General features: G+C 43.6%; 1 protein-coding gene across 1 annotated transcript in view; it reads right to left on the bottom strand.

The window, feature by feature from the left end:
• LOC146074088 (serine/threonine-protein kinase 32A-like) overlaps window positions 1-27,834 on the bottom strand; it is a 496,785-nt gene that overhangs the window by 57,064 nt on the left and 411,887 nt on the right. The window contains exons 7-8 of the mRNA XM_083181822.1: window positions 23,422-23,511; window positions 4,048-4,145 (exon numbers count right to left, since the gene is read on the bottom strand). Coding sequence (XP_083037948.1) covers window positions 4,048-4,145; window positions 23,422-23,511 — 188 coding nt within the window. The remainder of the gene's footprint in view (window positions 1-4,047; window positions 4,146-23,421; window positions 23,512-27,834) is intronic.

The raw sequence follows: 27,834 nt of genomic DNA, 5'->3' as shown, positions 1-27,834 counted from the left end.
ATCCTGTGTCCAGTGTGACGACAATATATCCTGTGTCCAGTGTCACAAGTCACAACATATATCCTGTGTCCAGTGTGACGGCATATATCCTGTGTCCAGCGTGACGACATATATCCAGTGTCCAGCGTGACGACATATATCCAGTGTCCAGCGTGACGACATATATCCAGTGTCCAGTGTGACGACATATATCCTGTGTCCAGTGTGACGACATATATCCAGTGGCCAGTGTGACGACAATATATCCTGTGTCCAGTGTCACAAGTGACAACATATATCCTGTGTCCAGTGTGACATGCAATGTGTGCCGGCATATATCCTGTGTCCAGCGTGACATATATCCATTGTCCAGTGTGACGACATATATCCAGTGTCCAGTGTGACGACATATATCCAGTGTCCAGTGTGACGACATATATCCAGTGTCCAGTGTGACGACATATATCCAGTGTCCAGTGTGACGACAATATATCCTGTGTCCAGTGTCACAAGTCACAACATATAGCCTGTGTCCAGTGTGACATGTAATGTGTGCCGGCATATATCCTGTGTCCAGCGTGACATATATCCATTGTCCAGTGTGACGACATATATCCAGTGTCCAGTGTGACGGCATATATCCAGTGTCCAGTGTGACGACATATATCCTGTGTCCAGTGTGACGACATATATCCTGTGTCCAGTGTGACGACATATATCCAGTGGCCAGTGTGACGACAATATATCCTGTGTCCAGTGTCACAAGTCACAACATATATTCTGTGTCCAGTGTGACATGTAATGTGTGCCGGCATATATCCTGTGTCCATTGTCCAGTGTGACGACATATATCCAGTGTCCAGTGTGACGGCATATATCCAGTGTCCAGTGTGACGACATATATCCTGTGTCCAGTGTGACGACATATATCCTGTGTCCAGTGTGACGACATATATCCATTGTCCAGTGTGACGACATATATCCTGTGTCCAGTGTGACATGTAAACATTGTGTGACGGCATATATCCTGGGTCCAACGTGACATATATCCATTGTCCAGTGTGACGACATATATCCATTGTCCAGTGTGACGACATATATCCACATACCTCCCAACTGTCACGATTACAGCGGGACAGTCACGATTTTCGGGTCCTGTCCCGCTGTCCCACCCGCGGCAGGCATTGTCCTGCTGCGGGGGGTGGCAGTTGGGAGACCCCCCCAATCTAATAGAATAGACGCTGTGCACATGCGCACAGCGTCTATTCTAGTAGGAAAATGAGGTCACGGCTAATTAGCATAAGCCGTGCCCTCATTTGCATACGCCCCCGCCCCCTTTTCGGGCGCTAGTGTCCCTATTTCCCCAACACAGAAGTTGGGAGGTATGTATCCAGTGTCCAGTGTGACAACATATATCCAGTGTCCAGTGTGACGACATATATCCTGTGTCCAGTGTGACGACATATATCCTGTGTCCAGTGTGATGACAATATATCCTGTGTCCAGTGTCACAAGTCACAACATATATCCTGTGTCCAGTGTGACATGTAATGTGTGCCGGCATATATCCTGTGTCCAGCGTGACATATATCCATTGTCCAGTGTGACGACATATATCCAGTGTCCAGTGTGACGACATATATCCAGTGTCCAGTGTGACGACATATATCCTGTATCCAGTGTGACGACATATATCCTGTGTCCAGTGTGACGACATATATCCAGTGGCCAGTGTGACGACAATATATCCTGTGTCCAGTGTCACAAGTGACAACATATATCCTGTGTCCAGTGTGACATATAATGTGTGCCGGCATATATCCTGTGTCCAGTGTGACGACATATATCCAGTGTCCAGTGTGACGACATATATCCAGTGTCCAGTGTGACGACATATATCCAGTGTCCAGTGTGACGACATATATCCAGTGTCCAGTGTGACGACATATATCCTGTGTCCAGTGTGACGACATATATACTGTGTCCAGTGTGACGACAATATATCCTGTATCCAGTGTCACAAGTCACAACATATGTCCTGTGTCCAGTGTGACATGTAATGTGTGCCGGCATATATCCTGTGTCCAGCGTGACATATATCCATTGTTCAGTGTGACGACATATATCCTGTGTCCAGTGTGACATGTAATCATTGTCCAGTGTGACTACATATATCCAGTGTCCAGTGTGACAGGGGCTGTGTCCAGGGGTTGTGTCCAGTGTACAGGGATTGTGTCCAGTATACAGGAGCTGTGTACAGGAGCTGTGTCCAGTGTCCAGGGGCTGTGTCCAGGGGCAGTGTCTAGTGTGACGGCTGTGTCCAGTGTACAGGAGCTGTGTCCCGGGGCGGTGTCCAGAGGCTGTGTCCATTGTCCATTGGCTGTGTCCAGGGTAACAGGCTGTGTCCATTGTCCAGGGGCTGTGTCCAGGGTGACGGGCTGTGTCCAGTGTCCAGGGGCAGTGTCCAGGCTGTGTCCAGTGTACAGGAGCTGTGTCCAGGGGCGGTGTCCAGAGGCTGTGTCCAGTGTGACGGCTGTGTCTAGTGTACAGAAGCTGTGTCCAGAGGCTGTGTCCATTGTCCAGGGGCTGTGTCCAGGGGCAGTGTCCAGTGTGACAGGCTGTGTCCAGTGTAAAGTAAGAAAAATAAATAAAAGTAATAGGTACTTGTGGAGTATCACGGCTCCCACGATGTCCATCGCATGCTAAAAAATAGCATTGCATTGCATGCGATCAAATGCATTGAAATGTGTAGCAAACATGTTAAATGCCCCCAAATATCATTTTTCAGAGTGTACCACCCCCGCTATCAACGCCAACCCGAAGCATGGCAAGCGGCGGCGGTACGCGTCCTACGACCTTTTCATACCCCCACTATCCACGTTGGCGTGGAGTTGAGAATAGAAAGTGTGGCGAGCGCAGCGAGCCACAGAGCCCGAAGCGTGGCGAGCGCAGCGAGCCCCCGAGGGGACGCGGATACCTTCACAGGTATCCGCGTCCCCTCGCGGGCTTCACAGGTGTCCGCGTCCGCTCGCCACACTTTCTATTCTCAACTCCACGCCGACGTGGATAGTGGGGGTATGAAAAGGTCGTAGGACGCGTATCGCCGCCCCTCACGGGCTCGCTGCGCTCGCCACGCTTCGGGTTGGCTTTGATAGTGGGGGTGGTACACTCTGAAAAATGACATTTTGGGGCATTTAACATGTTTGCTACACATTTCAATGCATTTGGATGCATTTCAGTGCAAAAACGCATGCGATCGCATCGCATGCGATGCGATTTTTGCTAAAAAAATTGCTAAAAAACTGTAAAAATCGCATCTCATCGCATGCCATCTCATGCCACTACATATGGCATGCGATGGCATGCGATGGGAGCCGTGATACTCCACAAGTACCAAGTAATAAATAAAATAAAAACACATTTTTGGAGGATGATGGAGGAGGAAATAGTGGGAGATCAGCAACCTGATAGAAGTGCTGAAGCTGCTACCACCAGTCATGACAAGGCCGCTTCCCCTTTGTATTTGCTCTTTGGAGCATTTCTCTTTTTTTGGGATAGTTTATTAAACTGCCACCCTGTCTGCCCCTGCAGTGCCGCTCTGCCAGGTTGGAAGTGTAAGGTCCACATGTATGTGATGCCGACTGCTGTTGCTTAGCTTACTCATCCAGCTACCTCGGTATATACCCTTTTGGCCCAACTACAGTAAATGATAACAATTTTGTAAGCTGTGAAATGATCAAAATTGACTAGAAATGAGTGGAAACTAATGTTATTGAGGTCAATAATACTTTAGGGGCAAAAACAGGCCTAAATTCTGTTATTTTAGCCATTTTTAGCATTTTTTCATAAAAATCCAGATCCAAAACCAAAACCAAAACCCACAAGGGTGGTTTTGCCAAAACCAATCCAGATCCAAAACACGAAGGGAGATCCAGCTCCAAAACCACAACCAGAAAAAGTGGCCGCCGCACATCTCTAATCATGATACACCAATTGTACATATAATATCTATAATACTTATGACCGTCTGTACATTAAAAGAGAAAACACTGTACATGGTGTTCTTACCCTGCCTCTTAGAAGTTCATATGCTGTAACTCCTAAGGACCACCAGTCAACAGCAAAAGAATAGCAAATTTGATCTCTTGGGTAAAACATCTCTGGAGCTGTAAACAACCAAAGGTATAAACATAATAATAATAATAATAATAATAATAATAATAATAATAATAATAATAATAATAATAATAATAATTATTATGATGATGATGATGATGATGATGATTATTATTATTATTATTATCATGTAAACATTTATAAAAAGCAATGTTAGAATAAAGTACAAAGACACCAATAATATTGCATAATAATATAATATATTAATAGTGTAAGCTTACATCCCTACTATTCTAGATGTAAAGTATAGTATAGCCATTGGACACACTCAGTGGTGTTACTATAGAGCTGTGATGATTCCATTAGATGTGATAAAAGTAATGCAATATAGTAATCCTCACTATATATAAAATGACTAGTAATCACCAGGATTAAGGTCCATACACACTGGGCGATTATGCCCAGCATGTAAGTACACACTGAGCCACTTTCCCCCTGCCCAACGCTATTGGGGGAGACGGCTTTTTCAACCTAATGACCATGTCGACATAACCCATATCGAACTAGACTCATGTCAACCTTTCTGCGTGTCGACCTAGACTCATGTCAACCTAATGGTGTCCACCTAATGACTTTCGACCAACATGCTGGTGACCTAATGATCCATTCCCGATGTAAGTGAGCCTTCTGGCCCCATGTAACTCAGCTAATGTTGGGGTCTTCTTTTTGCTGAAAAGGCAAATCATCTGCACTGGACACTTACATAGTTATTGTTTTATTTTGCTGCATTTTAATGTATGGATTCCACAGAAAATAGTCTTAAATGGATATTTTAACTAGACATCATGGTTCTCAGCTATGCCTGTTTTATATTCACTCTCTCTCTCTCTCTCTCTCTCTCTCTCTCTCTCTCTCTTCAGAGCAAATTGTAGGCTTTTTAAATATATTGGGGATGCAAAAGATCATTGCTTCTTTCTGTGGATTCCTCAATTTATGCAACCAAGCAATTGACTTGCCTTCCTCATTGCTTACCAGCCTCACCTGAAATAGTTACAGTACTTCTACTGTAGATCCCTTTTCTTCTCAGTAGTTTACAATATAGTGCCTTCAATACTATATTTAGCAATCTGATTTTATGGACCCTAAGTGCATGGATTTGCATTTTAATGGTATTTAACTGTAATTGCCATGCTCTTGACTGACCATTTCCCTAGTCTACCTAGACCATCAACCATATGTTTTACCCCTCCTTGTGTGCATACACACTGGACATTTTTTGCCGGGTATGCATGTACAGCAATGATGGGGAAAATTGGGGGAAAATGCTGGCCTGAAAATCGCTCAATGCATACACACCTGGGGTTGGACAGCTGTCCACCCCATCAAGAAAGGGAGGGGTAATACTGAGAAAGAAAAAAAACACTGTTCACTTTCATTGCTCTAACGTCTTATTAATGCTTATTAATGCTTAATAACACTTTAGTTTTTTCACTGGTGTGCTGCTCTTGGCTTTCTGGCTTATGCTGATTTATTGGTGTGCCGCTACCCACCCCTAAATATAACAGTAGGAACTCCCAATACTCAGAGAAGCCTCAATGCACTGCTTGGGGGCTTACCCATTTATTTGCAGATATATGTATCCAAAATCTCTGAAATTACTACCATGTGATTTTTAAATCTAGTTTCTGATATCATTCAGTGTGCTATGGGAAATCAATTTATTTTTTCTTCATCAGTCTGTGATGTGAGACAGTGTAAAATTCCTTACTAAAGTTAAATTAGATAAGCTAAAATGGACGACCCCTTTATCTTTTACTTTAGTCACACAGTCAAAATAGGTTTGTTTGACATGATCTCCCCTAAGTAAAGCCATTTGGTTTGGGATCCTGTATATTACTGAATTTGAGATAATGTTCAACTCTTTCTTTTAAAAGTTTCCATCGATTTCCCTACTACAGATGTAAGGCTCACTGGGCGGCAGTTGCTTGCATCTTCCTTTCTTCCACTTTTGTGCAATGGTACAATGTTCGCTCTTTTCTAGTTCTCTGGAATTACTCCGGTAGCTAGTGACTGGTTGAATAATTCTGTTAATGGTGCTACCAGAACCCCTTTAAGCTCTTTTAGTATCATCGGATGTATACTATCTGACCGTTTCCTTTATCCACTTTTATCATTTTAATAGTTCTGTAAAACCTTCTCTTTTGTAAATGTACTTATTTTTTTTTTTTTTTTAATATCCCTGCAACTTGACTGTGGCCCCTTTCAAGGGAAACCCTGGGTGGGCCAACATCCTACTCTATGGATCATGATCCAGCTTCTGAACTTGAAACTAACATTATGCATACTGTATGTTACCTTATAATGCCCAGTATTATGGTGAATTCTCTTCAGTGCATTCCTGTTATTAATCTGTTACATTATCATGCATGCGCTTGCAGTATTTACTATAGCCAAGCCTCTTTATTGGCTGGCCACACCCCTAACCATAGACACTTATGAGTGCATTCCCCTGGTGGGTCCTTCATGCCCCAGTATGACACTGTCCCTTCCCCTCTCTTTCAGTAGTGAATACTGAGCAGATGAGAGCTACCATATAAAATGGCACTCTGAGGAAAGGAAGAGCAAGGTAGTTCTGCACATGCACTGAATAGATTTTCTCCCTACAGAGCCGTTTACTACAGAGAGATACAAAAGCAGAACTGAGCATTACTCAGAGAATTGGTTTAACACGTATGTAGACATGTAGAGGTATGTATAATGGGTGCAGAGTGTGCCCACATCAACACTTTGTGCCCACGGATTATACACCCCTCTACATCGCCACCACACAAATCACTGAGAAAATGATGCGAATGCCATTCTCCTGGCACTCTGCATCTGTACTTGGTGACTGCACCAGTGGGAAAGGAGAGGGGCTGTACATAAGTAACAATACAAAGTTTAATATGAAATAATCACTTCTGCTGTGTTGTGATCGTTACAGTTAATAAATCTTATGATCACAGACAATTCTTTTATCCATTCACAATACTGGATTTGTATGTACACCCATAGAGCTATTTTCAATAAATTGTATTAAGCTTATGATGTGTAACTATTAAATATATTTATATTATATATTGCTATAATGTTGTTGTTTTTCTTTTGGTGAAATTGCACCATTCATTTATGAGGCTCTAATGATGCTAATCCCCATACCCTTTAAAGGCTATAGTTAAATGAATTCAGTTACTGCTGTAAGTAATGTGTTTGTCACATGAATCCTCAGGTATTATCTAAAGCTATAGAAATGATTTAATAACACTGTGTACTTCCCAAAATAAACAGCCTGATAAACTTTTCACTTCAGCAGACAGTTTTCCAGATGAACTGATAGCAGAACGCAAGACTGCCTGTAAGTATCATTTACGGTCTTTCATTTTCCCTTGGAAACGTTATCTCAGGTGTCATTGATCATAGGCACTGACTCTCTGCCTTGCAAAATGTCACTTAGGGGTCTATCCCTTCCTTTCTACAAATGTACAGTAGGTGAAAAGTAAATTTCTCCCTTGCGCCGGTAGAATGTAAGCACTTTGTCCATTCATAATAAAGGCAAAACAGGGAATATTGAAGATATAACCAGCTTACTTTTTCAATCTTGATCAGGTATTCTGTCACAATAAAATCTAATTCATCAGACTCTGTTGCAAATGCCACATTTTTTGAACATTACAACAGCAATCTCTGCCATCTTCAGATGCCTCCGATTCCCGAACCTCTAGAATCCCTCCACGGCTCCACCTCTGTTAAGCTCCGTCCTCTGGATGCAAATTTCTTCATGCACTAGCAGGAACCCCAATACACTTGATATGGTCATTAGGTCACCAGCAAGTTCTTAGTTGACATGTGTCTAGGTCGACATGGGTTAGGTCAACAGGGTCATTAGGTCGACATTGGTTAGGTCAACAGTCAAAAGGTCGACATGGGATTTTTCACTGACTTTTGAGCCGACATGTGCGGTATTTCATGCTCTACAATCCACTGGGGTGTGGTAGGAGAATAAAATAATATGCCAAGCGTAGCGAGGCACCAAGCCCAAAGCATGATGAACGCAGCGAGCCATGCGAGGGGATGCTGTGCACTTTAACCTGTGTCCATGGCGACTGTGTCGATATTTGGGTAAAAAACAGTGCAAAACCCCATGTCGACCTAAACCATGTCGATCTTATGACCCTGTCGAAATAAACCATGTCGACCTAGACTCATGTCGACTTTCCTGCATGTCGACCTAGACACATGTCGACCTAAATGTTGGCCTGATGGTGTCGACCTAATGACTGTCTAACAACGTGCTGGTGACCCAATGGCCTTATCCCGTCTTCTGAAATATAACGAAATCATCTATTTACGTGCTTCCCATACACCAGCAAGACTTATACAAACAACTACTTGAAGACATACATAACAACAACAACCAGCTACTCAAAAGATTGAGGATTCTTCTGTAGCTATACCAAAAATTTCAACATAACATCTCCTATAATGCTGAACACTGCTACATGCACCAAAATAAATTAAACCCACACAGCTCTAAAACAACTAAACAAATCTAAGAAAGAAAAGGTTACATTACATTATATCACGCATTAATGGGGACTACACACGTAGCAATTAAGGTGTATTTTCTAAGTTAACTCACTAGTTAGAAAATGCCCCTACATCTCTCTGTGTGTAGGGGCAAAATGATGAGAACACTGGCTGTAACAGATCGTTCAGCAGCGCAGCGCTGTGTGATCTGAGCATTATGATCGATCGACAATGCTCGGAGCACTCATCGCTACCTGTTTAGGCCCTTAAGTAAATCTTAGAAACTAAAAAAAAAACAACAGAAAATGCACCAATTACAAATAAAGCACAAATAAAAGAACAGAAATATATTTGACAGTGTTGCATGTTTATTAACAATGGACCGCAATCAAACAACCTATAGTGCATGCTGCATACTCCATGTCTTACAGACAAAAACATGGCATTTTGGTTACTCTTATAAACAAAACACTTCATCCAAAATAGCTCCTATTGTTACTAAGCAAATTGTAACCAGTTTACAAAAAAAACAACCGGCAATTACATACTACACAATCAATAACAAGAAAACAAACACTCAGAAACCATGCATTACGTACACAGATACTAGGAAATCTAAAATGGGGAAGATTAACAGATGCTCCCTTCTGAACAAAGAAAGTAGTGACTCACTTGTAAAAAATTACACTCAAACAAAATAAGATGGAAAACACATAAAACCTTTTTCTATTATAACCCCTCTACTCCATATGATCCCACAAACACATCTATCTTGGCAGTGAGAGCATCATGCCCTTACTGTAAAGTTGGCCATACATCATGGCGACCAGCATCAGATCTGAGTTGTGTAACCATTTCCCCGGCAGCTTCTCAGAGACACAACAGATCTAATGTGTGTAATTTCACATAATATCAATTGTAAGATCTTCAACTCCCACAGTAATGGTCATTAGCAGCATCTTCAGATCATGGGGGTTATTTTGGTTGATTCGCTCGGATGCAAATGCGCACTCCTGCAAGTGAACCAAAACCCGCACTGCGAATGGTGGTACGCCCGACCATCAAATGATGTGGAACGTGCACACATATCTAAGTAACTCTCAGGTCACTTAGATTTGTGTACACCCTTGGGAGGAAGAGGGTGGGCAGCTGACTTGCGTTGACGTCAGCTGCCCCCCCCCAACACCGACATCATGGCCCGATACCATAGGATACCATAGGGATGCCTAGCATTTACATGGGAATGCCCATGAAACGATGGGCGCTCCCATGGGCGAGACTGTCCGCCGCCGCCCCGCGCCCCCCGGCCACAGCCTGGGGTGCATTCACCCAGCGAACAGTCTGTTCCCCGTGGCAGCATGTACACAGCGTATACGGCAGAAATGCAGCTGCACATGTGCATACACAAAACATCGGTCCCCGTGCAAATGAATGCTGGCTGTGAACGGACCAGAAGAGGTCCCATGTGTGCAGCACTTCACGACCCACGGGAATGCACATCATACAAAAACACACAACACAGCGTACAACCGTCTAAATAGTGTGTTCGGGCCTGAAATATTTCTAATGTAGATGATGTCAATTCTCTGAAAATCACATTATAGTCCAGTGTAATATGGCAAACCCACACCATGATTACCTACTTTCGCATTATTTTTAGAGAATCCAATCCATTATCCTCTTCCGGATAGGAGTGAAGTAGGTAAAGGCCCCCATACATTAGTGTGACCTGTCTTAGGCACAAGCCACATCTAATTTTCCTTGATCTCCCCCAGCAGCTCCCTGGGAGTCCTTCCATCTGGTTTCTCACTTTATGGGCCATTTTTACATATATGATTTATTGCATGTAAAATTGCACAGAAGCAATGGCGTAACAATAGCCCCGCAGACCCCATGATGGCGGGGAGGCGCTGATTAAGTGTGGGCACCAGGGGTCTGCAGGGGCTATCGCTGCGCTGCACTGCCGCAGCCTGGGACCTGCCTTACGCCTCTGCTTGCCGTAGCCGGGACCCGCAGATCTACTTGTCTGCATGCCGGCGCTCCGCCTGGCTCCTGCTGCTTATGAATAAATAGCCTAGGAATAAATAGCCTTGTGAAGGTCATCTTTCATTAGCAGCAGGAGCCGGGAAGAGCACTGGGACGCAGTCAAGTAGATCTACGGGTCCCTGCCACAGACATGGCGGCGGTAAGAGGGGTAAGGGGGACAAAATTTTCCAGGGGGGTTGGTGGTGCAGATTTTGCAGTTACGCCACTGGACTCCTGGGAAACTGCCAGGGAGTTCAAGGGAAACTGGATGCAATATATCACAGCTGCTAAAAAGCAGCCGTGATGTCCACTGACAGCTGCAATTCTGATTTATCTTTATCAGGTCTGATTCAAAGTGTACAAGAACGTGCATCGAAATGGAAGTCACACACATGCGATCTGGCCACTTTACACCCGATGTCTCAGACGAATCCAGTGGAATCGGGTGAAATCGGCCAAATTGCGTAAGTTTATGGCCAGCTTAAGTATGCCACAGAGGGATCCATTGAAAAGTAATACATAAATCAAAATATGTTTACACATTCTTACAATCCCTTCACAACCATTTCTACAGTAGGTTTACAGGTACTTGTTTCCTAGCAGGGCGCACAGTTTTCTTACATACGCCTACGTAGTGAAATCGCATCGCATCACGTTATAGTAGCATGCGATGCGATTTTCCCAATCCCGGTCCCTGTCATTCCCGCCCCCTGTCAGATCCTCTCAGAAATCACTCTGAGGTGATATTCTGACAGGAGTAGAAGCAGGGTACCAGGGGTAGCTCCAGGTAAGCTGGCTCTCAGATGTTATACGCCATTATCATGTGGCCTTACACTGGGCTATTAAGCCCAGACATATATGTTATTGCTAATGGGATGGGTTTGGGAGTGTGGTGCCCCCTGTGTTGGTAGGGCTGGTCTGCTCCAGGTTAGCACACCCTAACACTTTATTAACACTTATTTTTTCCTATCACATTGTATATATTTTGTATTTTAATCACACCTTCACTTCCCTACATAGCACCTATGTGCTTCTTATTAACCCCTACTAATTTTCATTTGTGTGCTGCCCTGGAGTACTCAGCCTGTGTCGGCATGTTGGGGGCACACACCCCAGACCCATACCCAGTATTAGGGACCCCCAGTGACAGAGATGCCTTGACGTACGGCCTGGGGGCTTAGCCCTATATCTGCAGATATACGCAACCAAAATCTCTGTGTTATCTGATTATTATGTAGATATCTCTCACCCAGTGTGCAATTGGGATACAAAATGTTGTTTTCCTAACCAGAATTGCCCCTCCCTTTTGGCACCTGAGTGACAGACCTCTGATTGAGCAGCTTACCAACAAAAGTGTTGAGGAGTAGAAGCATACCTCAGAGCTGCTGATGATTTATTGAAAGTTATTGAGATGGCTGCATCTATGACCATGCTTCTACTATGAAATATCGCATCGCAACTGGTGCCCTGCGATTCTATGCAATATTTCATTGTATAAGTACTCACGTGCACTTCATATGGACATCGCATTGCACAGCACTCTACTTGCTGCGCGATGCGATTTCACTTGTCAAAGCCCTGCCAAGATCTCAAATGATCCGGGCTGCTCGCATCAGCAGCGATTCCACGAACACCGAGATCGAGTTAAATAAATACAGAAATTTGTTAACTGGGGATACCCTCGGCATGAAATGGATCTACAGAAACAAGAAATCTTACAGATCCCCAGAGCGACCTTACTGACCCCCAGAAGTAGACAGATGGCTGACACCATGGGCGTAACTAGATATTCATAGGCCCCTTAGCAAATGTTTGTCAGGACCCCCTATTTAGAAACTGATGGTGATAACTGTATGAAACATATATTACTTAGACATCAAAGATGGCCCCCCTTCAGCTCTGGGCCCCATAGCAGCTGCACCCCTTGCACCTATGGTAGTTACGCCCTTGGCTGACACACTACCATGGATGTCCAGATACAATACCACCAGTCCAGTGATTCCAAGAGCCTCAAGGGCCCTCTGGCCGATAATATCGAAAGATAAGAACCTCCCCTCTCTAAAACAGACAAGACCTATGGTATGCCACACAAGGGAAAAGAATATTATTCACTCCACATTCCGAACCATCTCTCAAGCATCACACCATCGCTCAAAGAACCGACATTGAGTCAACAGAGTTGAGAAGACAGCGCTGCATACCCCCCCGACAGGACTTTAATTTTTCACGGACACTAGTCACCATCGGCGACTGACAGCAGTTCGCTGTCTTATTGAACTCACGGATTGGGCACGGTTTTCCCCACACTTTTATTTTATTTTTTCTCTTAACTGGTCATCAGTCCCCAACAAGGAACGACCTCCAATTCACCCAAGCACTGAGCAGCTGACATCGGAGAAAGCTGACATACGCTAAGTGCAAATACATCTGACCGCACTCCCCTGGTCATAGAAACATAGAAACATAGAATTTGACGGCAGATAAGAACCATTTGGCCCATCTAGTCTGCCCCTATCAATCACCTTGTCTACTGCGTACGGCGGGACACTTCGTGAAACCTATAAAAGGAAAGAACATCTTTTTCTGGAGGTCTAGGTGAGATATGCAATTATTACACACCCACCTCCAGTACACCTATATTGATATTTAAGAACTGCCCCCATACAAGGCAACTTTTCATCATGAGACTCCCCGCTGTGAAGTGCCGTGGCCCAGCATCACTGCAGGTACAAGCTTGGCTATTTCCCTTGTACAGGGATACTGTACCCATTTGGTAATATATTTCCACATTATCCAAAGATCCCGGAAACATCGATGTTGTAAAATCGGAGAAATACACCACTATTACAAAAAGCATTTAATAACATCTAATTTCAAAGCTCATTCCTGTGTATGGTTTTTTAATTGTATGCACATTACAATCATTTCTTGATTTTTATAATCGATTTATATATATAAAAAATTGTTGTTTTATAGGTGGCCGCCTATTATATAAGAGACTTACATGTAATAAATACTTTTTTGATACTTTTATAAGACAGTCTCCATCTTGTTATTGCACGTATGGCCATTCATGGTGTATTGATTTTTAAAGAGATAGTAACCAATTAGCGCAGCATTTCCAACCTTAGGGTTTTTTCTCCACTTCAAACATGAAGGCGTTGGCATAGGTTTTCTACCTGCAGCTTAAAGGCTACGCGATGGGCAGTTGCGTGGCCCCTACCTATGCCAAGGCCTTCATGTTTGAGGTGGAGAAGGACCTCATACTGTCCCAACCATCCATTGCTGAGCATTTAGCCTTGTACCTGAGGTACATCAATGACGTCCTCCTTGTTTGGAAAGAAAGTAATTGTGGGTCAGTGTGAGTTCAAGTAATTGAAGGTATAATTGAATATCGGGTCCCTTATATGTGGTACTGCCAGTGATCAGCCGCTGGGTCGCCCGTAAGCCTCTTTGATGGGGGATGTTGGTGTAGAGGCTAACTACGTCCATTGTACACAGTGTACTGTGGGGGGTAATGATGGAAGAGTTTGTAGTTTGAGTATCAGGTTGGTGGTGTCTTTCAAATAAGACGACTGCTCCTGGACCACCGGTTGAAGAAAAGCGTCCAAGTACTGAGAAATGGAGTAATACATAGATCCCCTGGTGGATATAATAGGGCGCCCAGGTGGATGCGACGGGTTCTTGTGCAGTTTGGGTATTGTGTATAGCAAAGGAATGGTGGGGTTGGTTACAGTAAGAGCCTCCATGCAGTGTTTGGAGATGATGTTCTCTCTGACAGCTGAGGCAAGGATGCCGTCAACCTCTTTTTTGAATTCATTGGTCGGATCATTATCAAGTCTGTGATATACAGTGCCATCTGCCAATTGCTTATACACATCCTCAATGTAGAAATCGAGGTCCATAACTACCACGGCACCTCATTTGTCCGCAGGTCTTACGACGATGTCGTCGTATTTACTGAGGTCCCGTAAGGCTTTCAGTTCAACTTGAGGCATGTTCTTGTGCCTGAGAATGCTGGCATCGATGGCAGTGCAAGCTTTTTTATCCAGAATTTTGTTGTAGCTTTTGAGAGAGGCACTAGTAGAGGGCGGGTCAAAGAGAGACTTAGTACGGATGGCAGGTGGTAGAGATTGCGGAATAGACACGGTGTCCCCAAAATATTCTTTAAGTCTGAGTGTGCGGCCAAAGCGGTGTAGTTCGACCTTGCTGGTGAAAGCATCATGTTGGTTAGTGGGCACAAAGGACAGCCCCCGGTTAAGGACTGCCATGTCTGCCTCAGACAAAGTTCCCCCTCATCAACACCTTCTCCACCTACAGTAGTGAGATTGTCAACACAGCCAAAATGTTCTGGCTATTGGTATCCCAGGATCCAGACCTCCCTCAACTCCGCTCGTCCACCTTGCTACCTTGTTACAAAAGAGGGCGCAATCTGCAGGATTACCTTGTTAAAAGTGACGTTACTGGGTTACGCAAAACCAACTAGCATTTCCTCACGAAAAAGCCGGGGAATTATATGTGTGTTGGCTGCATTACCTGCCTCTTCCTTACAATTGGGAACTCTTTCAAACATCCCACATCGGGTGCTACCATCATGATCAAACAGACGCCGACCTGCAGAAGCAGATTCGTGGTCTATGCCATCCAATGCCCATGTGGTCTATTGTATGTGGGCAAGACCACCCGCACGTTCAAAGAACGTATGGCGGCCCACCGCTCATCCATCAAACTTGACCTAGAAGGTCGCACGCCACTTCAAAGACCACAGACACACGCTACCTTCGTTGCGGTACTGGATGCTTAAACAGGTTGCCCCCCTCAGAAGAGGAGGTGATCGTCAGAAACTCCTGCTGCAGAGGGAAGCAGCCTGGATTTACAAACTCAACACCATATCACCATCGGGTCTCAAAGAATACCTGTCTCAATTGTTTTTTGTGACTCATGACCTGGACAGCCCCCCCCCCCCTTCTTTGATCATCATTCTCCCATACCCTTCGTTTCATGTGCCCTTCCCATCATTTGCAGTGACTGCCCTTTGTTGATACTGTGCCGAGTTTTCTCCGTCTTGCATGTAGTATTCATTTCATTGTTTATTCGGAACCTGCTTAGTATTCTCTCCGATGCTTTTACAGCACTGGTGTTACTTATACATGACATATCACATATATTTGCATGATGTTATTATGTCTTTCTGCAACTCCCGCATATGCTACATTACTTACCTGTCCTTCACTTGATTGTTTACGCAGATATCCATGGCTCTGGCTGATGCAGGGCGCAGCACCAATGACGTCAGCCTCTGTCACCGGAGCCGGGCTGCCGGAGTCTGCAGCACGGGGTGTGTGGTGGGAGCTTATATAGGTAAGAGCTCTGTATTTTTGTTTTGATCTCTGACGAAGGAATTAAAATTTCCGAAACGGTTAGCAACTAAGCTATGCAGGGCTCCAGCTTCTTTATTCACATTGTCAAAACCCTCATCTGAGTGCCGCCAGCAGCCGTGGCTGCCTCATATATATATATATATATATATATATATATATATATATAAATATATATATATAGCGACTCCACAACTTGGAGAAATGCAACAACGTTTCAGTTTATCAAACTGTTTTCAAGTTACCAAAGCAAATAAAGAACAAACATTTATACTTACAGCCCTTGCCGCCCTACCAGGTGACTTGAAAAACAGTTGGATAAACTGAAACGTTGTTGCATTTCTCCAAGTTGTGGAGTCTCTATTTCCGAGTGCACACCCCTATGTATGTGTATATGTTGCTGTCCAATGTGTAAGTGTGTGAGGTGCGCTATGTATACATGTGTGTGTGTGTGTGTGTTGTGTATCTGTGCTATGTTTAAGAGTGTGTGTTCTGTGTGTGTGTTGTATTGTTTTTGTTGTCATAATTTAAGGCACTTGCCAAGAGGAGGGGGGGTTCTGTGCAACCAGAACCCCCCCCTATGTTTGCTATGATCGTATAAACTATTTGTATATTAATAAATTTGCAATAATTGCAATTTTTTTGATAATTTGTGTGTGACTCGGATTGATTCAGCCATTACCCATCCATTTCTTTGTTTAATAAAGAAGTGCAGTGACATATTCTGTTTATTTTAGGTAAGGTTCACCCAATTACCCCCCTCCTGTAAGGAGTCATTGGAGCTTAATTTTAAACGTATTTGTACAGACACGTTGGTCTACTGCAGCTGTAAATACTATTCACATGCAATTGAATTATTGTTTAATATTAGTGCCAAACTTATTGCTGGTTGTTGTATATGAAATAAGGTGTAGACTGAATAACCATGGGAACACTGGCTACATACTGTCTGTATGTGGATTTGGCAAATCCTCCCTCCCCAAAGCAGAGACAGTTGTTCATAGTAAGTCAAAATCTAATAATATGGCAGTAAGAACACAGTGCAGTAGTAAATACCAAAGGTAAAGAAGGTATAACACCAAAAGACAATACCAGCAAAACCCCCTAAAATAAAGGTCTAGATCTCACTTTGCATTATATAATTTGCTTATATCCCGCCATTCAAGCCTCCCAGTCGCAGAATATAATGGCATGTGAACCCGGTCAAAGCATTTCATAACGCATGGTATTCCAACGCGACAATCCATGCCATGCAGTACACAGTTTAACCTCTAGGTGGAAAATGCTCCACAGATGAATACTACAGAATTAGTAAGTAGGCAGTTGGCTCAAAACGTCATCCCAAGCTTAATTTCTATGCTGCTGTATGTCTCCGACAGAGCCGGCCCTAGGCATAGGCAATCTAGGCAATTTCCTAGGGCAGCAGCCTATGCCTGGGGGCAGCAGCAGGGATGCATATGTAATGAGCGGGTACACGTGCGGCTCATTCAATATGCACTGCTCTCATTACATATGCCGCCCGGGAGCCAATAACAGTACAGCTGGGAGTGGGCAGGAACTCAGGTCGGGTGCATTGTCCCTACCATGTTACTGACATGTAGGGGTGGGTGACGTCCTGCAGAAGGTTCCGCAGCTGCAGGAGAATATGCACTGAGACAGCAGCAGCCAATCAGCAGCGCTGTCTCTGCAGTGCCAGCAGGATCTTGCTGTGTAGTCAGAGGACGCTTCTGAGTGCTCTCCCTCCTTCAGCCCCGCATCCTTCTGCTGCTTCCTGGGGATCGAGCTGTTCCGACCCAGCACTGACCACTGACAAGCAGCACATGTCATGTAAGTTTTTTTTAGCTTTAAGGTGAATGTGTGAAAGGGAAAGAAGGGGCACTATAGACAGTGTGTGATTGAAGGGGGGGACTATAGACAGTGTGTGTGTATAGACATTATGAAGTGGAGGAGCACTATAGATATTATAAGGTTAATGTTAGGTTGGGGTTGCACAATAGACATAAGGTGAATGTGGGCAAGTAAGGGGGTGTCTTATACATTATAAGGTTAATTGTGCAGTAGTCTGCAGTGGGGTGGGGGGGGGGGGGGGGTTGTATACACATTATTGAGTGAATGTGGGGCAGTCTGAGGATGGATGTCTGGTGGGCACCATAATGGTATTTTATTAATATATAGTGAGATGGGACTCTACACCTGCTGTTGTTGTTATATTAGTATAAAGACCATGCACCACAGACCAGCTCCTTTCTTTCTCATGGCTTGGTGTGAGGATGGTTGCACCTACTGCCCTGAAAGATGTCGCAGTCAGCAGGCAGGGAGCTCGAATATGCAAGGACTCACAAATGCCCCAGGCCAAGGGATGTAGTTAGCATCGGTTTCAGTATGAAATTCCGGCAGCTGGAATCCCAACTGCCGCAATGCCGCTAAGGCATCCCAACTGCTCACCCGCAGCGGGCCCGGTGCCTCGCTACCCTCGGCACACTATTTTATTATCCGCCACAATGCCATGTCCACGACACCCATAGAGGGACATAGTGCCGACATTGCGGCGATCGGGATTCCAGCGTTGGTATTTCGACCGTCGGGATACTGTCCGCCGGGATTTTGACCACATCCCATAGCATCATGATAACAGACATCTCAAAAGTATCAGGGAGAGGTTAGGATCAGGCTGCAGGGAGGGATAGGCTGCGGGGAGGGAGAATTAGGGTTATACTGTGGGGAGTGGAGAGTTAGGATTAGGCTATGGGGGGTTAGAGATAGGCTGCAGGGAGGGAGATTTGGGATTAGACTGTGGGGAGGGAGAATTAGGGTAATGATGCGGGGAGTGGAGAGTTAGGATTAGGCTGTGGGTGTCACGTTCTGTGAACCTGGTGAAGCACCAGCCGGAGTGTAGCAGAGGCTGGGTGCTTTGATGTAGGGCTGTTGCATGGACAACAGAGCAGAAGGAGACCAATGAGTAAAATTTAACTTTTTAATAAAAGATTTTGATATACAGCAGTAATGATGATGATACAGTAATTATGACTGATGATAATAACGAAAGAACTGATGACAATGATAATATGAGCAACGATAATGATGAAGACAATGATGATATAACTGTAGATATTCGATGAAGGAATTGAAGACAATAATATAACTAAAGATATGGATAAAGAACTTGAAGACGATAATATAATTGGATATATTGATGAACAACTTGAAGATGATAATATAATTGAATATATTGATGAAGAACTTGAAGACAATAATATGACTGAAGATATTAATGAAGCCAATAAGAAAAGGATTTGCTGAATGAGGTCGTGGCTGCAGGAGGACCAGGGGAACTGGGCCACAGATGATAACTGTCGGGATGAAGGAGAAAGGATCACACCTTTTAGAATGTTAGCCCTAATGTCCTTTAAATCCCAATAGGCTGCAATGGAGAATCAGTGGTATTACTTGGTAATAGCAGTGGACGTCCAGCAGGAGCGGGAGGAAGAAAGGCTTCATCCGGAGGACTGGGAGTCAGGCTGTAGCTGTGAGAAGCTGCAGGAATTGCCGACGATGCACAGCGAGATGCTATGTATTGGACAACATTGTACTGACTGCCGGTCTGGCCCGGCTAGTCAGTATTTAAGTGCTGAGCTAAAATGTGATTGGCCACAGGATTGACATCACGGCTGGAGCTGCGAAGTATAGGCTCTGGGAACCAACAAGATGGCCGCCGCCCGTGTGGCGACACAAACCAGCCGGCGAGGAATACTACGCGGAGGCGCTGCAGCCGGCGCTTCCTAACCTGAGGCCTAGAAGAACGCGGACACCATCATGGCGGATCCTGCCTCACGCTGCCCGGAGCCAGAACGCCAAGACACTGCGCACCAGAACTGACACCCGGCGATGGGACATGGACCATAGTGGGTGACAGAGCGACAGAGTACAGCAGGTCGGCGCCGGCACCAGAAGCGGAGGTGAGTGCCAGGGTAGAGGGCATAGCGCCAGGGCACTGCAGGTTGGAGACAGCACAGGGAGTGAGGGTAGCTGCTATGGTGGTCGTGACCGTGGGGAGGGAGATTTAGGGTGTAGGTTTGTGTAATTGTGTGTGGGTGTAGGGGCATGAATTGTTGGGTTTGTGAAATCTGTGGCCTGATTTTAAACGAAGGGGTCAGGTCAGATCTGGCATATACATTTTAATGAGCAAAGAAAGGCAGTCAGATTTCATGTCTGTCTTTAAAGGTATTTATTGAGGATACTTTTGTATGACCAAGCCCCTCCTCAGTCAGATATACCCCTTTTTTGCATACACTGTCTCTATTTAAAATATGGGGCGTGGGGTCGCCAATGTTCTTAACTCTGTAGATTAGGTGTGCTATGGGTGAGGGGTGATGGTGTTGCTGGCCACAGCTGTGATCTTTGCTGCTAGTTGAGGTACTGTGCTGTAAGAGTGGTGCTCGATCAGAGGCAGAACTGGCAGGGGGCACCAGCCAAAATCTTGCCTAGGGCATCAAATTGGTTAAGGCCGGCTCTGGTCTCCGAGCTGCATAGGACTCTAAACTGATAGTGACCCTGTAGTGTACTTTACTGTAGCAATGAGGCAAACTGGCAACTAGCACACATATTGTAAAAAACACAAGCTCAGCATTTCAGAAAATAAGTTCAATTCATGTCCAATAATGCTGGGAAACTGCTGAACTCTCTGCATAGCTAGGCACCTCACTTCATAGCCTTCTCTTGCTTAACATGAAAAGCACAACAGGAGTGCCTGTATCTATGGCTGGAGTGTGTGGGCTAGCATTCAAGTCTATGCTTTACATAGCCATCATACTGGGTTTGAATCCCGCTTGTAAATCGTGGTTATCTTTACATTATAATGTGTTTTTGTTATTTTAGTTTCGCCAATTGGCACACTTATCTTGATGGTTAAAAGACGCACACTCAGCATTTCACAACTTGAATTGAATTCATGCTCAATAATGCCTGGGTACTCTGCCGAACTCTCTCTATGCTGTACCTAGCCACCTTACCCGAAGCTTTCATTTCAGCAGTACGGTATGCTACAGTGTACATTGTATGCCACCAAGCTGCGCTGTTTGTGTACTGTGTAGTACTGACTGCATGGTTCAGCAACACCTCCCCCCACCATCACTATTCAATCCCTCTGAGTTTACTGCGTGCCTCACAAATTCCCACATCAACACTCACGTCTATGCAATGTCCCCATATACAGTCTATAATGTCTTTAAGCCACATTCAGCATACAATACAATGTCAACAGTGTGACTGTTTAGAGGTTGTAAAACTACAAATCCCAGCATGCCTTGCCACAATTTTAGCTTTCCCTAATACCAAAACTGTGGCAAGCATGCCAGGACTTATAGTTTCACAACAGCTGAAGAGCCATAGGTTGGCCATGCCTGCAGTAGCAGTTTAGAGTCTATTGCAGCAAGGTGGCATAACGGAGAGGAAGAGAGAAGAAAAGTGTGGAGCAATACATCAAATTGAGCAGAGTACTTTAAGAGTATTGAACCTGAAAAGATCTCTATTTATGAAAAATGGCTTGAGTGGAAGTGGCTTTACATAAGGCATCTTTAAACAATTGCGGATGCCCAGTAATGTTTGCATGGGGTACATTCAATGCCCCTGACAGCGAGCTATCAACAGCATGAAGAGCCGATAGCTTGCCATCAGTATTCAACTCCCTCCCCTTCATTCGCTGTTTCCACCTTGCATGTTCCCTGAGGCGAGGTGGAAACAGCGAGTGTGGCCATTAAAATAGAGGGGCTCACCACAAAATGCAGTGGACTTGCCATTTAAGGGGATCCACGCCATCCTCTTTCATTGAATATGGCGAGGGGATGGCGAGGATGGCTTATTTTTGTCGAAGAAAAGCCATACAAACCCCCTCGCTAGCCGCACTGAATACGGCCCAATGTCTATAGCGTCTAAGTGTAAAAGCTGGGTGGCGTATCCTAAAACCATTATTTAATCCTTTATTACAATTTCAACTGCAGCTCTGAATTCATGGCAAAAGCTGTTCATTAGTACTGCATAATTTAATAAGACCGGTTCTATCAGCTAATCAGCCAGTGTCACTACAGAAGACTTGACTATTTAACGCATGTGCAGAATAGCAAAGTGATATATCTGGTAAACAGAAAGGTGCATTACACTCTCCTATTTTTCCAGCTCCTCAGCAGGTTACGTTGCAAATTACTGTACTGGAGCATGCTGCTACTTATAAACAAAAAGCAGGCACACAACATGGCGCAAATAGCAAGGCACACTGCATGGCATAGGGAGAAAATATGTCAGAGGACAAATCTGTATGAATCAAAGAGAGCCCCCAATTGCTGAGAGATGTTCAATATAGCCACTAAAAATACCAGCATCTCTCACATTTGTTATATAAATCCAAATGAAAAATTTTGTAAAAAAAAAAAAAGATAATATTTCCTACAGTATATTAGGCAAACATTACAGGTCATTATGCTTGCTAATTTCACACCTATTTTGACAAAAACACTTGGCACTCAAAGGGTTAATCTGGTTACATGCACACATTCAGTGAAATTATGGTTTCATCTGCAGTTGGTGAGAACCCTCAAAGAAGTTGAAGATCAATCATATTCAGCCTAAACGCTCCTCTTGTAAACAATTTCACAAGAACCTTTATCTGGGATCAGTATGAAATCCCGGCGGTCGGAATCCCAGCGGTCGAAATACGCCGGAATCCCGACCGCCGCAATGCCGACAAGGGGGAATCGTGGATCGCCCCCCCTTGCGGGCTCGCTGCGCTCACCACGCTCGGCACACTATTTTATTCTCCCTCTATGGGTGTCGTGGACAAAGTGCCGGCATTGCGGACGGATGTTTTTAATGAAAATGTTTGCAAGTCATTTATTGAACAGCCTTGCAGGTTGGCCACTACAGCCTTCTATTACATTAAATATTATTGTCCCACAAATGGTGTAAGCTTCACAGTAGGACATTTGTCTATCAAATAGGCTGTTGAGGTTGCAGCTTTATTTGCAGATAAGAGCTTTAAGTCTATGTGATCTTGCCAAGTACAGAGAGACTACACAAATCTTTGAAGGTCCTGGGCTGGCTTCAGTTAAGCTGATTTGTGAGGCTGTATTGGTTCAGAAATTAAAATGATGCCACAAGTTAATTGCCAGCACTGCTCTTAATAGCATTCTGGAAATGGCATAATTTAAAGGCCTTTAGCATCAATAATGAATCTGACACACATATAGACAGACTTAAACCCACTGAATCTTTTAGAGCTGATTAAACTGAAGCAAACCTCTCACTGTATTAAAACATAATCAACCATAACGCATAACTACAACATGGCAACTAGATAAATACCTACCCATGTATGGTTTTGTTCCAGCAACCGTTGTGATCTTTGTTCCTTGGTTGACCAGGGTAGCAATATTAAAATCTGTGATATGCACGTGTCCTGTCCAAAGAGAAGACAAGAAAAGAGGATTCGATTTTTTTTATTCAAATTGCCCGGATAGAATCACAATTTAAAGAAAACCTGTTACATTCTATAAGGGGGGTGGGTTTCCAAATAACCCCAATGCTGTTTTCCCCTGAAAAAAACAAAGCAGGCTGATAGAACAATACATGACTGATGGTCATTACTGGGCTATTTCACTTAGAGCCTATTTGATCTGGGTCAAAAAGGTCATGTTTCCTGGTGATAACACATGCCCCTTGGGCTGCTTTTTTGGGGATTATGCTTCGGATACACCTGCATTATAATTTGCAATAAGAGCCAGGTTAGCAGGGATACTTGGATAGCCATTAGTTGCCAGAATTTACTGCAGTTAATTAAATATCGCCCTGTGAAACTTTGAAGGTAAATAATTCCTACATCCTATCATTCCAAAAATTAGAAAAAATGATGCTATGCTATTACCTACAAAGCTATGCATAGTGTCCACAAATCATTAGGTCAAACCTTTTTTTTTTTTAAAAAACTCAACTGTTAGGATATATGTGTTGTCTTATGCTTTAATACCAACCCTAATGCCAATATCCTATTCCATGTGCCTGTAAACAGGCTTTACAACCAGATAGTACTTTTGGCCTATCCAATTATAGGCCATTTTTACCTTGTGGCAAATAAACCATTTTATTTTCGGCTATAACATATGGGATCCGGAATAACTGTCTCCTAGTCACTGTGTTTTGCAAATAAGACAATGTTACAGGAAAACATTGCAAAAAAGGACTCCCGGTGCTACAGAATTACATGGAGCTCACGTGTTGTGTATAATGTGACCTGTATCACATGAAGTATAACTGTATGTGGAAAATTATTAATCTATATGGCAAGCAAAAGGTCTCAATTTTGGTTACACAGACCTAGTTTGTCTACCAAGAAAAAGGGTGTATCTGGGAAGGGTTTGAGTGGATCAGAGTGAAACTATTTAGTCCTGGCTTTGTATATTTAAATACTGCACTAGGTGTTTGGAAGCTCCTTCACCTCTGGAAATCTATTTTTTTTTTAAAAACAATATTGCAGACTTGGGAGACACCATTTGGATTATAGACACTCTTTGGATCCTTACTTTCAACTTTAAAGAAATTATAATAAATTATAGTACCTATGCAAATGAAAGAATCAGAAGCTACAGAGTAGGGCGAAGAAGCTAGGACCTACTGTATAGCCACCTGGGCACAGACTCTCTTTTTTGTTCCTGAACTGTATAATTTGGGCACACACAATGACACCGCCACTACTGTTCAATTTCTGCCCGTAGCTATACAAATATTGCATTCACTAAAATAACCCCTTAACAGGTGGCATTAAGCCATTTGTAAGACAAGGGTTACCAAGGTAAACCTGGCGCCTGTGTGGGGGTTTTGGTCTAGCTGCTGGACTGGATCCACCTACCCGCACACTAGTGAGTCCTCCAGTGGTGACCAACTAACCAAGCCAGCTTTATGATATCCTCTGAGTGTGTTAACCAATTTTAATATATATCTTTCATATACAGATGCATGTTTTAGCATTACCAAAATAAATATTTTCTTTTTTTATATGAAATTGATCCAATTTATCTATTCTAGCGCTACCTATTTTTTTCTTTTGTATTATGCCATTTGAGCAGAAAAATAAATAAACTGCAGATGTGGAGTATTACAATTTAATTGTACAACCACATTATTAGACCCACTAAAACAAATATATATATATATATATATATATATATATATATATATATATGTAAAACAAGTGGGGGTAGACTTTATTGTGCGCTATACCTAAAAAAAGTCGGCTGCCCCTCCGATAGAGCTCCCCTTTTAGTGAGGGCCCAGGTGTACAGAACAAAAAGATAGGGGTTATCTGAGTGCGCTAAGATTGTTACCACCTAGCCAATCAATAAATATATATATATATATATATATATATACAATTGATCAACACAACCTGATCATCTGATCAGGAATAAAATTATGTTGTCCTTTTTTGATATGAGATGTAGAATTCGTTCGAACTTGAAATTCCTTAAAAACCAACGCGCTTCGTCAAAACGACTTCATCAGGGGTATGACGATATTAGACCTCACAATCGGGTCTGTACATCAAGAGGTATTCTTAAGGTACTTAAAAAAGTTTATACAAACATCAATTGTAGCTTAATAGAAGTAATATGTCTTTAAAAAGACAAAAGGTACTGCATTGGTTATGTCTTTAATCTTTAATAAGAAGTTACCCCCCAGCAAATGGTGATATATTGCCCAGCAGCCTACAAACATCGGATGACCATTTCCAGAAATAATTTTTTTTTGCAAAGTTGCTTGGTTTCCATCTTCTACGGCAGCACCATCTAGCCGTACAAAGCCGCAAGCTTGGAGTCTAGCCGGAGAATGCCAGCAGGAGTACTAATCCAGCGTGGGTGAGAGACACGCTGTATTATCACTGACAGCGTGAGTGCGCAAAACATCAACCGCACCCACCCGCCTAACATCACAGCTAACTCCTTACGGCGGGACACTCCGGACTCGCAAGGTGAAGGACTGTGTGGAGGTATAGGTGAGATATTTATCCAACAACACACCACCCTCCATAGCATCTGCTCTTATATACAAACTGTCCTCCCACGAGCTATATTTCATCTATACAGACTCCCCGCTGTGTAGTGCCGTGGCCCGGCAACACTGTGGGTTCAGCTCGGCTTACCCTTTCCTTACAAGGAACAATATCTTCTGGCAAATTTGCTATATATATATCATCCACTACCCTGGAAATATATCCAAAATTGGGAGGCAAATAGAATTTTTTTTATATAATAAGTCTTGTCTATACAGAAATTCATTGGGTACTTGTGTACTAGCACGGCGCCCCGATAATTAGTCGTCCGATTTTTTAATCGCATCGCATGCCATACACCCGATGGCATGCGATGCGATTTTAACGCATATACAAAAATTTACTTGTATAAGCACCCTGATGGGTGCTTTTATGCACCCTAATGGGTGCTTACAATGCTTAAATGCACCCCCACGCCACCCCCCAAGTATAAACGTGAACCCAAAGCGTGGCGAGCGCATCGAGCCCCGCGAGGGGACGCGGATACCTGTGAAGCCCGCGAGGGGACGCGGATACCTGTGAAGGTATCCGCGTCCGCTCGCCACGCTTCGGGCTCGCCACACTTTATAAAAACAACTCCACGCCGACGTGGATAGTGGGGGTATGAAAAGGTCGTAGGATGCGTACCGCTGCTCTCGCCACGCTTCAGGTTCACGTTTATACTTGGGGGGTGGCGTGGGGGTGCATTTAAGCATTGTAAGCACCCATTACGGTGCTTATACAATTTATAATCGCATCCCATTGCATTGTATGTCATTGTATGCCATATACAATGGCATACAATTTTAAAATTGTATGCCATTGTAGAACATCGGCCGATATCGCATCGCATGCGATATGGTCTGCGATGCGGTGGGCGCCGTGATAGTACACAAGTACCATTCATTGTATAAAATTTTTATATATATATATATATATATATATATATATATATGCGCATAATAATTATCTTGAATTTTTAGTACATTATTATGTCTTATTGTTTATAGGTGGCCGCCTATTAAATTTTTTTATATTTGTCTAAATAAATTAGCTTTGATATTATACCGAGACAGTATCCATCCAGTTATTTGAGTCTGTGCATTCACTCATGGTGTGTATTCCTTTAAGATATTACAAATAAATAGCGCAGCAATTCCCACTTTGGTGGTTACATTTTGGTCTTTTTGTGTGAAGTCCGTTATCGGACCTAACACAAATTATATGCTCAGACACTTGAGCATATAGAATAGCTGCAGCTCAATATATTTATACAAAACCTGAATAGAAAAATCTAGTATTATCAATATATCTTATACTATATTAGCGCCCAATTTGGTCACTAAATTGTAGTGACCCAGGGTGACATTCTATGGAGTGAGATAAATGCGCATGTTTTTATCTCGCACCACATCGCCGCTATTCGTACTTTTTTATTTCGATAAAAAATCGCATATTTAATGGGATGTGATTTGGAGGCTGAAAAGTGCGATGTAGTGCGATTTGCGGCGAAGTGGTGCGAAATTATGTCACAAAAAAGTGTGATTTCTTCCACTGGTCATGTGCGAGTTTTGGACCAACCGGAGTGCGATTTACAAAACTGTCTCCGCATGACTAAGAACCCCCTAACCTATTGGCCCACCTCTGTCCCCTCCATTATGCATCACACCCCCTATATAAAGGGGCACTGGCGCCATT

Source organism: Crinia signifera, chromosome 4 (assembly GCF_055691185.1).
Source record: "Crinia signifera chromosome 4, ASM5569118v1, whole genome shotgun sequence".
Lineage (NCBI taxonomy): Eukaryota > Metazoa > Chordata > Amphibia > Anura > Myobatrachidae > Crinia > Crinia signifera.
The sequence above is the reverse complement of the archived record's forward strand: the minus strand, read 5'-3'. Positions and strand labels throughout refer to the sequence as shown.